A 14549-nucleotide genomic window follows, 5' to 3' on the forward strand; every position below is an offset into this window, starting at 1 on the left:
TTACAGGCGGTGGGAGCACACCCACACACAGTAACGTAGCCACGGGGTGGTACACCGGGACACCCCCCCCCCCCCCGCCGAATTTATTTTGCCATGGCATACAGCGCACAAAATGACCCTCGACCACATCTGCCTGCCCGGTCCCCACTTCAGATCGAGGAGGTGCCCCCCCCCCCCCCACAAGTTTCGCAATGGATGCAAAAATCAAAGTGAAGCGCCGACGTGGTTCTCACAACGGCCTGCCTTTGCTTCCCGGCTTTGCAGGGGCAAATATGGGAAGTAAACAGCTGTCGAAAATCAACATCAGGGGTCTTCAGCCGCCATTGTCAACAAAAAACTTGCGTTGGTTATAACCCTGAACATTAAAGGGACACTAAAGAGAAACAATGAATTGGTTTAGATTGATAAAGTGTGCTCGAAGAACTCTTGTGTAGTTTATTTCACCACCATAGGTTTATTATTAGAGGAGAAAACCAAGTTCAAAGATTCATTTTTAAATTTCGCGCCGAACTTCTCGCAGCAAGCGTGGTGTTTTTGGCATCGTGGAAGACTATACTTTACTAATGCGAGAAAAATCGTTTTGCTCTTTAGTGTCCCTCTAAACAATGACTCACAGGTCCGACTGAGTAGTGGTATGGGGCAGACTCGGCGCCCCCCTTAGATGACTAGGGGGGATGGGAGTCCCCCGCCCCAACTTTGCGCACGCCATGGTGCAGTTTTTGGTCAATCCCCCAGTGTGGGTACGAGCCATACAGGAAGGAACATCATCATCATCAACCCATCAGCACCACACTCGCGTACGATTCTCGGCCGCCGCTGCTTCATTAACTAGCACTCGCAGTGCGTCGCTCCCTTTCAGCCATCGCGGTGCCACAGCTTTTCCTCGGTTCCGAGATGGGGACGGGTTTCGAAAGAGGCGACAAGGTAGTGACGACGCCTCCGAAGCGCGAGGCTCTACGGGCCGCTCCGATGCGAGGCCGATTTCATGTAGGCTTCGACGGTTGGTCTGGGCGGTGCGCAAGCCGTGCCGACCCGAGAGCCGAGTGCTTAGGGCGCGCGTCCTCGGCCAGCCGGCTGCTGCTCCTGCTGCTGACGCTCCTCAGGGACTGCGCCGCATTCTCCGCGGAGGAAGCAGCCCTTTACACCCAAGTCGTGGGCTCCAGGTGACTACATGTTCTTAGTGTTTTGTTGCGAACGTTAACTAGTCACTGCCATATTTTACTACTTATATCCTCTAGGCCCATTTACAACCTAGCCCCGTGTACATCTCGCAATTCAGTGCACCTTTGGCACACATATCAAGGTGACCCTGAAGCGGTTTTCATGTCATAAACCCATTGAGCTGGTATACCGTAGTCACCGTAGAAACCCCCCTCCGCCCTCCCCCTACCCCCCCCCCCCCTTAAAGAAATGGATGAGTCCGCAAGAAAACAAGCGCCGCAGTGGTTGCAAAAAAAAAAATGAAAATGAAGCAGTAACTCGCTGCTCACAACAGCCTGCCTTTGGTCCCTGGCTTTCCGGGGGCAATGTGTGAAGTAAACTGTTCTTGGAATGCAACATATCAGGGGTACTCGGCTGCCATTATCGTCAAAATCCTGCATAGCCATAACCCTGCACATTAGACCATGACGGGTAAGGTCAGACTGAGTAAAGGTATGGGAATGACTTAGCGCCCCCCTTAGATTATTTGCAGGTGCAGGGGATCGTCCGCCCCCCCCCCTCCTGTCTGCCCTGTGCGCACGCCCATCAACCTTGTAACGATGCCACCTCACTGTGCTCCTCGCAGGTACACCAAATCTTCGCCACCGCAGACAGCTGACAACAAGACCGAAGTCTTCATCCAACTCGAAGTGACGTTTGTGGGCGACATCCGGGTTGGGGAGCTGGGTGGCTTCCAGCTGCACGCCTGGGTGTCGCTGCTGTGGCGCGACTCGCGCGTCAACGTCGAGCTCCTGCGACAGCTGGGCCATCGCATCATGCCCGAGTTCCTGGCGCGCAGCGTATGGCGTCCCGGCGTCGTCTTCGAGGGCGTCGGTGAAGTGACCCGCTGGGACGAGCCGGACGTCTTCGTCAGGGAAGACGACTTCTTGCTTTCCCGCCAGAGAGCCGTATTCCAGGTGCGGAGGCTGTCAGACAGTCCGCCTCGGTCGTGCAGTGGTTTCGGTGCTTGGCCGCTGACCTCGCGGGTTCGATCCCGCGATTTTAGGGTAGCAGAGGCTCGTGGATGTCAGTGCACATTAAAGAACAACAGACACAGACGGTCGAAATTTCCAGAGCCCACTACTACGGCGTGCCTCATAATCGTATCGCGGTTTTGGCACGTGCAACACCAGCTATAATAATAATTGTAATTATTATTACGTCAAAATTATTGTTTCACGTCAAAAGTTTCCTGACCTGGTGTTCATCATAAAACCGTGTTTTTCTCACCGGTTTTCAAAATACACCGGTGGAATTAACGACTGCTGCTCATTAGCAAAGGGGTAATAAGTAAAAAGCATAAGTAACGAAATCTAGTACATCGCCTTTTCACAATACCTAAAGCACTATTTTTAGTGTTGAAAAGACGCTTGTTAAGCTCAAGAACAAAGGACAAATGGCGTCGCCGCCTTAAAGTTCCTGTACGAGTTCGCCCTGAAGTCGTAGATATTGATAGCGTCTCCTAGACTCTATATAGATCTTTATAAGTAAAAAAATTGTTAACACCGTGTTCTAATGTATCCAGATACCTAAAATGGACAAAAATAAGAATAAACGAAAAGATACTTTGAAATCCTTCACGTCGAACTGACATGCCGGTGCGGAGATTTCTGTGTGCAATAGGAAAAGGGGGGATACTGACTTTCATTTTTCTCTGCTGACATGATCATGTAACTAACGACACTAGAGTTCTCATCAAATAATTTGCTACTGTAAACTGATCCGGCACTTCGCTTGAGTGTTCCTTGCACGTCATCCACTTTTTAGTGGGAACAGGCGATGAAACTCTCATCCCAAGACGGACGCCGATTTTCGGACAGTTGCGTGACCGGCGAGACTGAATGTCCAATGGGTCACGTGACCGGCGAGACTGAATGTCCAACAAGACGGAATGTCCAACCGAGACGGAATGTCCATCGAGACTGAATGTCCAACGAGACTGAATGTCCAACCGAGACGGAATGTACAAGACGGAATGTCCAAGGAGACGGAATGTACAACCGAGACGGAATGTCCAACGAGACTGAATGTCCAACGAGACGGAATGTCCAATTTAGAAGAGATAAACGTGCCCTCGTTTGAAATTTCTCAGACAACTGATTCATTGGGTTAAGATAGCCTAACGGAAGATCGCATTTTTTTTTGTGTTTTGCAAATATTGACTGTCTGTGGCGTCGGGCGTCGTATTTTTGTTTCCTTATTCGCTTTACTGCATTTACCATAATTTCAAGTTTTGTTAGTTTTATTTCTATTTTGTATTTTTAGTTTTCATATGTATATTGAATATGTTACTTTAATGCTTTATTTTGGTTGTTTGCATACTTTGCTGTTCCTGTTTATCTTTGTTATAAATCGGACATCACAGCCCCTTAAAGGATTACGAGAGAGGGCGCTCCCTCGTCCACTCTGTGCGGTATCTATCTGCGTTTAATCCCTGAGAGTGTTACCAGCGCCACTCGTAGCTAAGGCGGCGAGTGTGAAACACTATTTTAGCCAGAAAGCGTCACGAGGCAGGACGAATCCCTTGCTATGAATGTGCGAAAGAAGAATAGTTCGAGATTTGTTGCTTTTTTTAACTGCGCTGTAATAATTGTAACCAATATGCAAAGGAATCCAAGTGGACGAAAAAACACCCTTTCCATCGGTGGGATCCGAACCCGCAACCTTATAATTACGGCGACGATTTGCGCTTGCTAACACTTCCAGGGATCCAGCTCACGTAAATACCCAACAAAGTGGACGAGGGAGCGCCCTCCGTCGTAGCTTAATTGTTAGAGCATCAGACGCGTAATGCGAAAGTTGTGGGTTCGAATCCCACCGAAAGAAAGTGTGCTTTTTCGTCCCATTTATGTCCTTTCAATTTAGGTCATATTCATTACACTACAATTAAAAAGATCAACGAATAACGTACCTATGCTTTCCTTGGCTTTATTGTTGGCTTTCTACGAGCCCCTAGAACAATTCTTCTTTACTCTTAAAGAATGCGGGTCGAAGAAGCTAGGGAGGAAATTTTCCTTTAAAATTAAATTCTTGGGTTTTATGCGCCAGAACCACGAAATGATTATGAAGCATGCTGAGTGTGGGATATCAGTTTTAGTTTTGACTACCTTGATGGAAACATGTCATGGCATTTCGGCTACAAGAGAACTGCAGGCCGGTCTAGGAAAGACCATGCCGTTAAAGAGGTGGTGTCACCAAATTTTGAGGCTATAAAAAGCGTGCTGTAGGCTTTCTCTGTAAGCAAGGACGCTCAGCACGAAGTATTGCACGCAGCAAACGTTTAGAATACATTTTAATTCACTTCCAAAGTCTGTATAAATGCTCATTCTCGCGATCGAGACCCATCGCTAGCGCGACTGACACCGACGTCACTGCGTAGGAAGCGTAACGAAAGTTTTAGTGACGTCACACCACATTAGAGTGACGTGCAATGAGCGGTGACCTACACCTCCGCTGCACTGGGCCAGTCAAGAGAGCATCAGGCCATCCGCTGCGAACTGCTCATTTTTTCTGAGCTTATTGCCGAAGTAGCCAATCTTGCTCGCGTTTTGCAAAGTGCTTCGCGTGAATAATTTTTCATTACAACACATAGCATACAGGTAATCGTTGGCGACAATAAAACCGTTTTTATGATCTTTAAAATCATTTGAGGACTTTTCAGAACCGGCCTGAACACGAACTTTTCTATTACTCTTTCAATGATGTCGATATTAGTGCTGTGAAGCTCAAGTAAAAAAAAAAACTGGGTCGGGAACTGACTTGTACGCATTACAGTGAAAGAGCGTCAGCGATTACAATTACCTTTAAAAAAAACTAACGGATTACCGAGAAAAAACTGAAAGCTAATCGATTACTCAACAAGGTGAGGTACCGGGCTATTTGGTTTTGCGTAATTGTTAAACTGTGCTAAAGTTACAGGTACATATTTTTAGGGAGGAGGCACATAACGAAAGCATAAAAAGCGCAAACTTTCAACTCGATTTGTTGAAAAGGCATCAAGTTATATGAACACGAGCAAACGGGTGCAAAAGGGAGTTCTTTAAATATTTTTGTCTTATTTTTAAATACTTCTTTTTTGCGTCTTGTTTCCTATTTTATTCCCTCGTGTCTTTGCGCTCTCTCTCTCTCTCTCTCTCTCTCTCTCTCTCTCTCTCTCTATATATATATATATATATATATATATATATATATATATATATATATATATATATATATATATCCTTGCCATTTGTACAAGACTGGGTATCGAGCAGTATTACGCGCCGTGCGTAATACGCAGTCTCAGCACCACGTCCTATCACGACGAAACGAATTTTCACGCACGTCGCAAATGTTAGGGCACATTCGGAAAATTTTCACAGCAAATATTGGGATGTGTGGAACGAAAACGCAAAAGTGAAATTTGTGACCGAGACGGAATGTCCAACGAGACGGAATGTCCAACCGAGACTGAATGTCCAACGAGACTGTATGTCCAACGAGACTGAATGTCCAACCGAGACGGAATGTCCAACGAGACTGTATGTCCAACGAGACTGAATGTCCAACCGAGACGGAATGTCCAACGAGACTGAATGTCCAACCGAGACAATGTCCAACAAGACTGAATGTCCAACTGAGACGCAATGTCCAACGAGACTGTATGTCCAACGAGATTGAATGTCCAACCGAGACGCAATGTCCAACGAGACTGAATGTCCAACCGAGACTGAATGTCCAACGAGACTGTATGTCCAACGAGACTGAATGTCCAACCGAGACGGAATGTCCAACGAGACTGTATGTCCAACGAGACTGAATGTCCAACCGAGACGGAATGTCCAACGAGACTGTATGTCCAACGAGACTGAATGTCCGAGACGCAATGTCCAACGAGACTGAATGCCCAACCGAGACTGAATGTTCAACGAGACTATGTCCAACGAGATTGAATGTCCAACCGAGACGCAATGTCCAACGAGACTGAATGTCCAACCGAGACTGAATGTCCAACGAGACTGTATGTCCAACGAGACTGAATGTCCAACCGAGACGGAATGTCCAACGAGACTGTATGTCCAACGAGACTGAATGTCCAACCGAGACGGAATGTCCAACGAGACTGTATGTCCAACGAGACTGAATGTCCGAGACGCAATGTCCAACGAGACTGAATGCCCAACCGAGACTGAATGTTCAACGAGACTATGTCCAACGAGACTGAATGTCCAACCGAGACGGAATGTCCAACGAGACGAAATGTCCAACGAGACTGAATGTCCACTATTGGACATTCAGTCTCGGTGTACATTCCGTCTCGTTGGACATTCAGGCCGCAAGCGCATTCCAAGACCAAGACCTATTTACTTGCCATCTTTACTCCCGGGAGGCCAGGGACCAAAGGCAGACCGTTGTGTGAAGCACGTCACCGCTTGATTTTCATTTTTTATCCATTCTGGAGCATTGCGGACTCGACCAAAGGAGGGGGGGGGGGTTTGTGACAATCTGCATACTCCCCCACCCCCTAATGGGGAACCCTACACACGGCTATGTTTCCGCGTATGACAGTCGCTTTGACAATCCTGATCTTAACATTGATTATGATGAAGTTTGTTGACAACTCTTTTTGGGGGGTCCTCTCAAACTCTCAGGTCCTGTGCTTGGGCCAGCGGGACAACTTCATCCTTGGCGTGACCGTGTGCAGCCTGGCGGTCAAGCTGCTCCACGATGCCGACAGCTTAGCCAGCCTCGTCTGGATCGGTAACGAGACGGCGAGCCCACTGCGCGGACAGTACGAGAGCGTCGTCGTGCACGCGGATGTGCGACCGCTCGTCTACACGCTCGTCAAAGTCGAACCTGTCCAATGCGACGACGCGTCCGCCGTCGGCAGCGCTCCCGCGATTGCGGCCGACTTTCACTTCTCCAAGGTAAAGTGCGCTTTCGAAAATGCGTGTTATCGCGTCCCGTTGGAAATTAGCTGAGGGCCACGGTATTGCTTGAAACTGCTTGGGGAAAAAACACTATATGATTATCATGTAGTCGAAGGAGTCTCCTTAACGCATGTAATATTGCGTGGTAGATGCGTAGAATCGCGCCGGGCGTGAAAACGTGCGAATTGTGCGCAAAGAGGTGTTTTAAAGGCCCACCCATTACAACGCGCTCGGACATATTCAATCATCAGCTGCAAAAGCATCAACAAAGTGCACAGCAGCGTAGGATCGCGTGTTGCCTTACGGGCGCGATAGTGGGCGCTTCGCTGATTCGCAAAAGGAAGAATTATGGCGTTGTGGGCACTTACTGTACTTGCACTAGGCATTCTGTAACATAGTTTTAAACGGCCAATGTTACGAGCACACTCGTTCGTTTCCTTATGGCACGGTTGCACCGCGCACAGAAACCAGGCTAGCAATTGAGAAGGCGATGCGCACGGGGCCTGTTAAAGCTATCGCGTTCTACTCTTGAACAGTGGCGTAGCCAGGGGTGGCACATCGGGCCCGTTCGCCGCCCCAATTTTTTTTTTTTTTTGCTATGGCATACATGTATGCATGTATTTAGTCTCTGAAGAGCCCAAAATGACACTTGACCACATCTGCCTGCCCGGCCCCCTCTTTAAATCAACGAGGTGCCCCCCCCACCCCCCGAAAAGAAAAATTCTGCCTACGCCCCTGCTCTTGAAGGCAAAGTTCAAGCGTCCTCCAAGTTTTTCGTACACCACGGTGCTTCTCCTCCTCCTCCCAGGTGACGTGGTCGTTCCTGCTGTCCACCTACGTGCCGTCCACCATGGTGGTTGTCGTCTCCTGGATCGCCTTCTGGGTGGACGCCGGCGCGGCCGCCTCCCGGGTCACGCTGGGCGTCGCCTGCTTGCTCATGCTGGTCGCGCAGGTCGGCCACAACCGCATCGCCAGTCCGCACGCCACCCAGCTGCAGCCTGGCGACGTCTGGTTCTTCGTCAGCGCCGTCGCCGTCTTCTGCAGCCTCCTGGAGTTCGTCCTGGCCCACGGCTCCCATCGCGACAAGGCCAGGGCGCAGGGTGTGGGCGCGGCCGCGTCCGCCGTAGCCGAGCCCCGCTACCGTGTCTACCGCAAGCCGCCCACCATGAACACGCTGACGATCATGTGCGACGCGGCAAGTCAGACGGAGCGCTCGTACCGCGCCTACCGGGCGAACGAGCTGGACGTACTCGCCAGGGTCATCTTCCCCATCGCGTTCATGCTCGTGGCGTCCATATATTTCTTGTGGTACGCGGCATCGTACTAGTGAAAATAGCGTGGCGAACGCATCTTTCTGCGCCATCTTGACACGTGTGCTTTAACACTGCAAAAATATTGTATTTTGTTAAATGTGTTAAAAAACATATTTCATTGAAGGTTCCAACTTTATATACACCGTGGTCGCACTTTGTTTATGAATGTATCCAACAGTTAAAGAAAAGGTAAACACACTTTGAACATCAAATGCAGTGTTGTTTTCCTTTTTGTTTGTAGTCTTCCGCTGCTTTGTATTTCCTTTATATTTGACCCGCTCCTAACAAAGATGTACGACGAATTTCAAGCCTTTCTCACCGTGTTTTTCATGGTTCGTGGATCGAACGCGTGCTTTAGATGAGGTTTGATACATGCTTTCGGCGAATCGTCATCGCAGTCTTGTGCTCACTGTTGCTCATTTAGAATTGCGAAACTTTGTGAACGGGGTGTTGTATTTTGTACGAACGGAAAAAATATTGCGAATAAAAGCGCTCTGCTACACAAATAGACCTTAACTAAACGCAGTGCACGTATTCACGTGCATCGTTCCACACTTCAAATGGCCTCGCTTTATTGGGTTTGTTCTTTAAGATGTACTTTACAATAAACTATTTCATCTTGGTTTGTAGCGACCTGCGTTGATATCTTTACTGCGACACCATAGCAGAAATCTATTACGTTCATTTTCTGGTACGTCCTTTCTGACGTCATTATTATTATTGTTGTTGATGATGTTGCAGCCGAATAGCATTGCTGGCTCCGACGGGATTTCGTTTTTCCTGCTGACATAGTTGTCCGCCACCGCCAGCGTCCATAACCGCTACCGCGCGAAATTAGAAAAAATGAGACGAGATGACAATATCCACGATCGCATGGGTGATGAACCCGCGCCGTCTGCGTGCCAGTCGAATACTCTACCACAGAGCCACGCCGGTGCTTGAAACTCCATTGCAAAGGGACCCTATACAGGCGTCATGTGGGGCAAGGAATCGCGTTAACATATGTAAGTTATCGTGATAGGAGAGTAAAATAACAGCCCGGCTTCACACGATGTGAATTGCGCAACGAGTGTGTGTTTTCAAGCTTCCCACCCACTACAAAGTGCTCAGCTACATTTCTTCATCGTCATCAGCTACAGCATCAACAAACTGCACATATTAAATGCGATGCATTTCTTAGCGAACCTTTCGCATTTTGAGCGTTTCTATCTACGTATCTATCTATCTATCTAGCCGCCTACGTCTGGGTGCTCTCATGATCGCCTCCTTAACTTTGTGCAGACCAAAATTGGCATAGGAGGGTAGGAGGATTTGACGAATATGACTGTCGGGTCATGACACGAATAACGTCAAAATCCTGTCGCGTACGTCGTCAAACCCTTTCCCCCAAACACGTGTGGCACATACCCGTTTACCACGGGCCGCGGTGTGCGGGTATGCGCCACAGGTGACTGACAGTTTATATCTACCGAGGAACGGCGAGAACAGACATTCGTAATTTAAATGCGAGATCGTTAAGAAAAACCGACATCGGCAGCGTTGCCACGACCAATGGCAAGAATAAAAGTTAGGATGCCAGCAGGAATCGAACCCAAGCATTCTGCGTGGCAATCAGGTATTCTACCACAGAGCCACGCCAGGTCTATAAACTGGTTTAGAAAAACAGCTTATGTAGGCGTATAGTCGGTGCAACGTCAGTTGTGGTTGTGGTGCTGGCTATCTAATTTTATAACAAAGCAATAAACGCTACATATGTACTCCTACGATACAGGCGTCATGTCAGGTTAAAGTATGTGGTTCCAGTGCTGGCTCGGCTTTTGTAGCAGTCTTAATAAAGATTACATTTGCATTCCTATGATTCAGCAAGCTATATTCAATCGTTGCTCGACCCCGGAGGAATAGGCTAATGAATGCTACGTATGATATTCACATTATCACACCGCAGCGTGCACATCGTTTTTATTAAACTGATGTGTGTGCTCGAAAGTGAGGGCTGACGTTACGACGCATCATAAGTAAAGGGGCTGATATACTCCAGCGTAACGTCGACGCGCGCGCACGCTCGGCACAGTGACGCTACACTAACAAACGTGCAGCACTCTATAGGCCAACGCGCGATGCGACTGACGCGCCCAACGTCCGTCAACGCGCCCCGGCTGCAGCCGACGCGAGATGCGACATGCTGCATTCCACGCCGGCGACGTTATCCAGACTGAACTGCGTCTGTCTCTCTACGTGAAGAAGGGACGCCGAGTGCGCTCAATTGCGCATGCGTCAAGGCGACGTAGTGCGTCGCGCAAGTGGGAGTATTCGCAATGCCCACGAACTATAGGTGGCGCGCCGTGCTTTTCAAGATGGCGCCAGGAGGAGGGTCAACCCGTTTGTTAGCATAAGAAAAGATAGGACGTGCGGACGTACGGCCCGTGCCACTTTCACCGGATGAAGTCATGAGCTGCGCTGAAATGGATATGAGACTAAAATGCTTTCCGAAATCATGGAAAGTGCTAAGTACTCGCCACCTAATTATTTGCTGCGGTGTGAAAGGTTATATTTCAGCTCCGTTACCGTACATAACGATGCTTTGCGAAATCCTGTGCGTGCTACATAAAACTGCATGAACTAGAATTGACGTATAAGCTAAACGGCACTCCGAGGTAGTACGTACCGAGCCTGCCTGACGGATTTGCCGCAGATAGGCTGCCAGCGAGTCCGCTGGCAGCCTATCTGCTGCACGGGACCGCACGTTTAACGTGGTGATGGTTTGCAAACATAATACGCCGTCGGGAACGCGGAGTTACGTCTTCAACGTAACACAAGCATTTCGCATCCCATTCAGTAGCGCTTGTGTCAGCCATGCTCAGACTCTAGCCGTGTGCAATTCACTTCACTCGCGTGTTGCAGGTTCGATCAGCACGACCGAAACATGATATCGAAAAGAATGCACACGTATGCTTTCGCAACGTCGAAGAAGTTAGCTGAGAGCGAGAGGCATGCATTGTGGCCGTGACTGCACGTTCTATCGCTCTAACCATTTCGCTTCGCTGGTCGAGCTCGAGCGTGTTGGCGGCATGCGGCGCTCCATAATATCCACAATAATTGTAATACATGCAATGCACAAGAGGAACTATGCTTTTATTTCGATCTCGCTCAGGGATATTATACATTAAATACAATCAAAGTGACTTACGAGCGTGAAAGAACATTAACGCACGGGGGACGTGAAGTGCAACTCGCTCCTCGTGAGTTAGCAGCTGATCGTTCATCGTCGCTGTCACTCTCGGTGCTTTCACAGTCTTCTACGTCCAGTGAAAATCATCGTCCTCAAGATGGTGTCTTTCAACATCACTGCTGAAAGCAATCTGAAGAATTTCCTCCGCCGAACAACTTCGACCACTCCGCGTCACTACGTTTACAATTAGGGAGACGTCTGGGCGCGAAAAATATTTTGCTCTCAGACCGGTCAACAAGCAAATCGCTTGCAGTGTGCTGCCACCTATCAACAAACGTACAAAAACAAGCGGCGCAGCGGTGGCTATGAAACCAACACACTGGCGAAGGACGACGTGGAAAGCGTTCGCTCCACGAAAGGCGTCGAGCAGACGCGTCCTCGAATGATTGAAACGTCGCTCGCACGATTCGTAACAGCGCTTTGCTGACAAAGGATAGAGGCCCTGTTTTAATGTATCGCCAACTCGAGATCGCTCAGTTATACAAAAGCACATCGCGTGCCCGCGCGACCTCCCGCGTACGTTGTTATGGGATTCATGCACTACAAGAAACACTGACCAATGCTATATGCAAGTAAAACAGCGTGGGCTTCAACTGAATATGTCGGACGATAACATTTAACTAACCTACCTGGCTACAGAAAGCCTCGCGAAGCTGATAGTACGTGTACGCTGTGGGCTAGCATTGAAAGCGCGAGTTGCCACGTATTTTCACGAAAACTTCGCGTCTCGCAAGAACGAATCAGATTTATCGTGTCACGGAGGGCTCGATTTGTTCAGTGATGCAGAGAACATGCAAAGTCGTAGTGTTCTTTTCTTGTCAACGCGTTAACACTGAGGCTAGCACAGCCGAACAAGGGAGCGACTGCGTAGTGCTGCCATTTTGTCGTCTACTAACCCTCCTCGAGAGGACGCTCCTGAATTCCGCTTGGCGGCGCGACAGTCTATGGGCATTGGATGACAGCGATGGAAAAGAAGCCGGCTCTGAGTAACTACCGAAAAGGAAAAAACGAAATAAGGAGGGAAAGGTTTTATGATAATTCAAGGGGAAGCGCTTTACTGTTTGAAGCAAGGTCGGGCTGCCTGAGAACGCGTAGTTATAAAGCGAGATTCAGTAACGAAGAAGAACTATGTACATGCTGCGGGGGAACTAAGGAAACGATGGAACATGTACTGATTGAATGTGGCGATATTCACCCAGGTATACGTGTGGGCACGAGTCTACATGAAGCCTTGGGTTTTAGGGACAACAATGGAAAGCTGAACACGCCCGCGATAGAAATAAGTAAGAGACGGTTAGAGTATTGGTGGCAGAAAAGTAGAGATAAAGTACAAAAATAAATAATTGGGGGAAAAAAGGTTATTCTGCCTTAAGAGGCAGAGGGATGGACTGTGAATTTATATTTTTTGTTATAATAACATAGATTTAATCAATGTAGATAAGGCATTAGGACAACATGAAACAAGGAAGTTTTTTTCTTTTTTTCTGTTTTATCCTTCGAGCCTGGTGGCAGACATGTCACCGCCCCGTTATAAAGGGGACGCTCATAGCATCCATTGCGAATAGAGTCAGCGCCTTCTAGAATATTTTCAGGCCTGCTCACTACTCCGGGCATGGCCTCTGACGTCAGTCATTTTTGACCCTCATCTAGTGCTCATCTCCTGCTGAGTAGACGTGCGCATGCATGCTCACGCCGTTCGAGAGAGCAGGATTGCTAAGCCTGACGAAGCCGGCTGTGGTATAGACCAGAACACAGCGAATTCCATGCGCATCGCCATATTTGCATCGCGCGTCGCGCCATCTATCGCACACGCGACGAAAAACATGCGCGGGCTGCCACGCCAGCAGACGCTACATAGAGCAAACGTGGAACTCCCGAAACTCAGCCAGTCGGAGAGCGTGTTTCGCATCTTTTCTAGCCTGGACATTTTCGCTGATTTTATTGGAACATCAAGAACATCTTGCTCATGCAAGTCCACAATGTCTACAGTACCTGCTGAGCGAGCTGCGGAAGCAACCTCGTCAGATACGTACGCTGTTACATTTGTAAAAAAACGTTCTCGCTGTGGTACGCGTGAATCGTAATTGCAGTGCAGCTCGCGAAAGAGTGAAACGATGTTTTGTTGCGCCATATTACAAGTTGTGCACAAAGTTTTGTGGAATGTGATCATTTCAGCATGCATCGCGTAATAATGAGAGTACGCTTTACGGGTAGTTTCGCGGAACGTAATTTTTGTTTCACGAGCGCTCTTACAATACTGAGTCTTGCTCACAAAAGCGTGCTGTCAGAGAGTATAACCTGCAGTATCGTTCAGCGATCCCATTTGGAAGCTACCTGCGCGATTTTATTCTTGTAACGATGATGCTTTACAAGCGAAACTGTGCTACTCTTAGTTAAGCCGGTTAGCTACGCCTGCGACGTAAAGGACACTGGCGCGAGTACTGTTTACTTACGTGCCAATATATGTATTATGTGCAGCTGGATGCCTCGTGTCCAAATAAATTTGGGGACATCAAACACTGCAATGAAAGCACGAAATTCTGACCAGCTGTTGAGGAGCACCGTGCCATTTATTACCTTTTGAAAACGAAATCTCGAAGGCGTGGATGCCATCAAATCACTAAAGCTTAATACTACGTTGAAAGTGGCAAAGCATGCTGATTGCTTGGGCTTGAAAGCACTACCTTGCACGAGACTTTCGTCAAAGGAAACGCTCAAAGGTATGAAGTGCACCCCCACACAAAGCTCGCGCCTGCCTTCAACCCAGCTGCGTGTCACGCAAATTAGGTTCGCAAAATGAAATAGGTGGGCATCACACTGCAGAATACACGCAGTTAGTGTACTTACTCGCGCATTTTCACTCGGCTCCTAGTTTTTTTGCTTGAATCACAGTTATCC

The 14549-nt window shown here is 48.4% G+C and overlaps 1 protein-coding gene across 1 annotated transcript; it reads left to right on the forward strand.

Annotated features, from left to right (window-relative positions):
• Window positions 1-894: 894 nt before the first annotated feature.
• Window positions 895-9124, forward strand: LOC119372075 (glutamate-gated chloride channel). The gene is made up of 4 exons (XM_037642528.2): window positions 895-1163; window positions 1787-2117; window positions 6831-7106; window positions 7918-9124. Exons 1-4 carry the CDS (start codon window positions 895-897, stop codon window positions 8434-8436), a joined length of 1395 nt encoding a protein of 464 aa, XP_037498456.2. The 3' UTR covers window positions 8437-9124.
• Window positions 9125-14549: the final 5425 nt, after the last annotated feature.

This window comes from Rhipicephalus sanguineus, chromosome 10 (assembly GCF_013339695.2).
Source record: "Rhipicephalus sanguineus isolate Rsan-2018 chromosome 10, BIME_Rsan_1.4, whole genome shotgun sequence".
In the NCBI taxonomy this organism is placed as follows: domain Eukaryota; kingdom Metazoa; phylum Arthropoda; class Arachnida; order Ixodida; family Ixodidae; genus Rhipicephalus; species Rhipicephalus sanguineus.

Coding starts and splice junctions, on each gene's coding strand:
- LOC119372075 (XM_037642528.2), top strand. CDS start 895: ATGGGGACGGGTTTCGAAAGAGGCGACAAGGTAGTGACGACGCCTCCG. Junction 1,164..1,786: donor ACCCAAGTCGTGGGCTCCAG/GTGACTACATGT, acceptor TGCTCCTCGCAG/GTACACCAAATCTTCGCCAC. Junction 7,107..7,917: donor CCGACTTTCACTTCTCCAAG/GTAAAGTGCGCT, acceptor TCCTCCTCCCAG/GTGACGTGGTCGTTCCTGCT.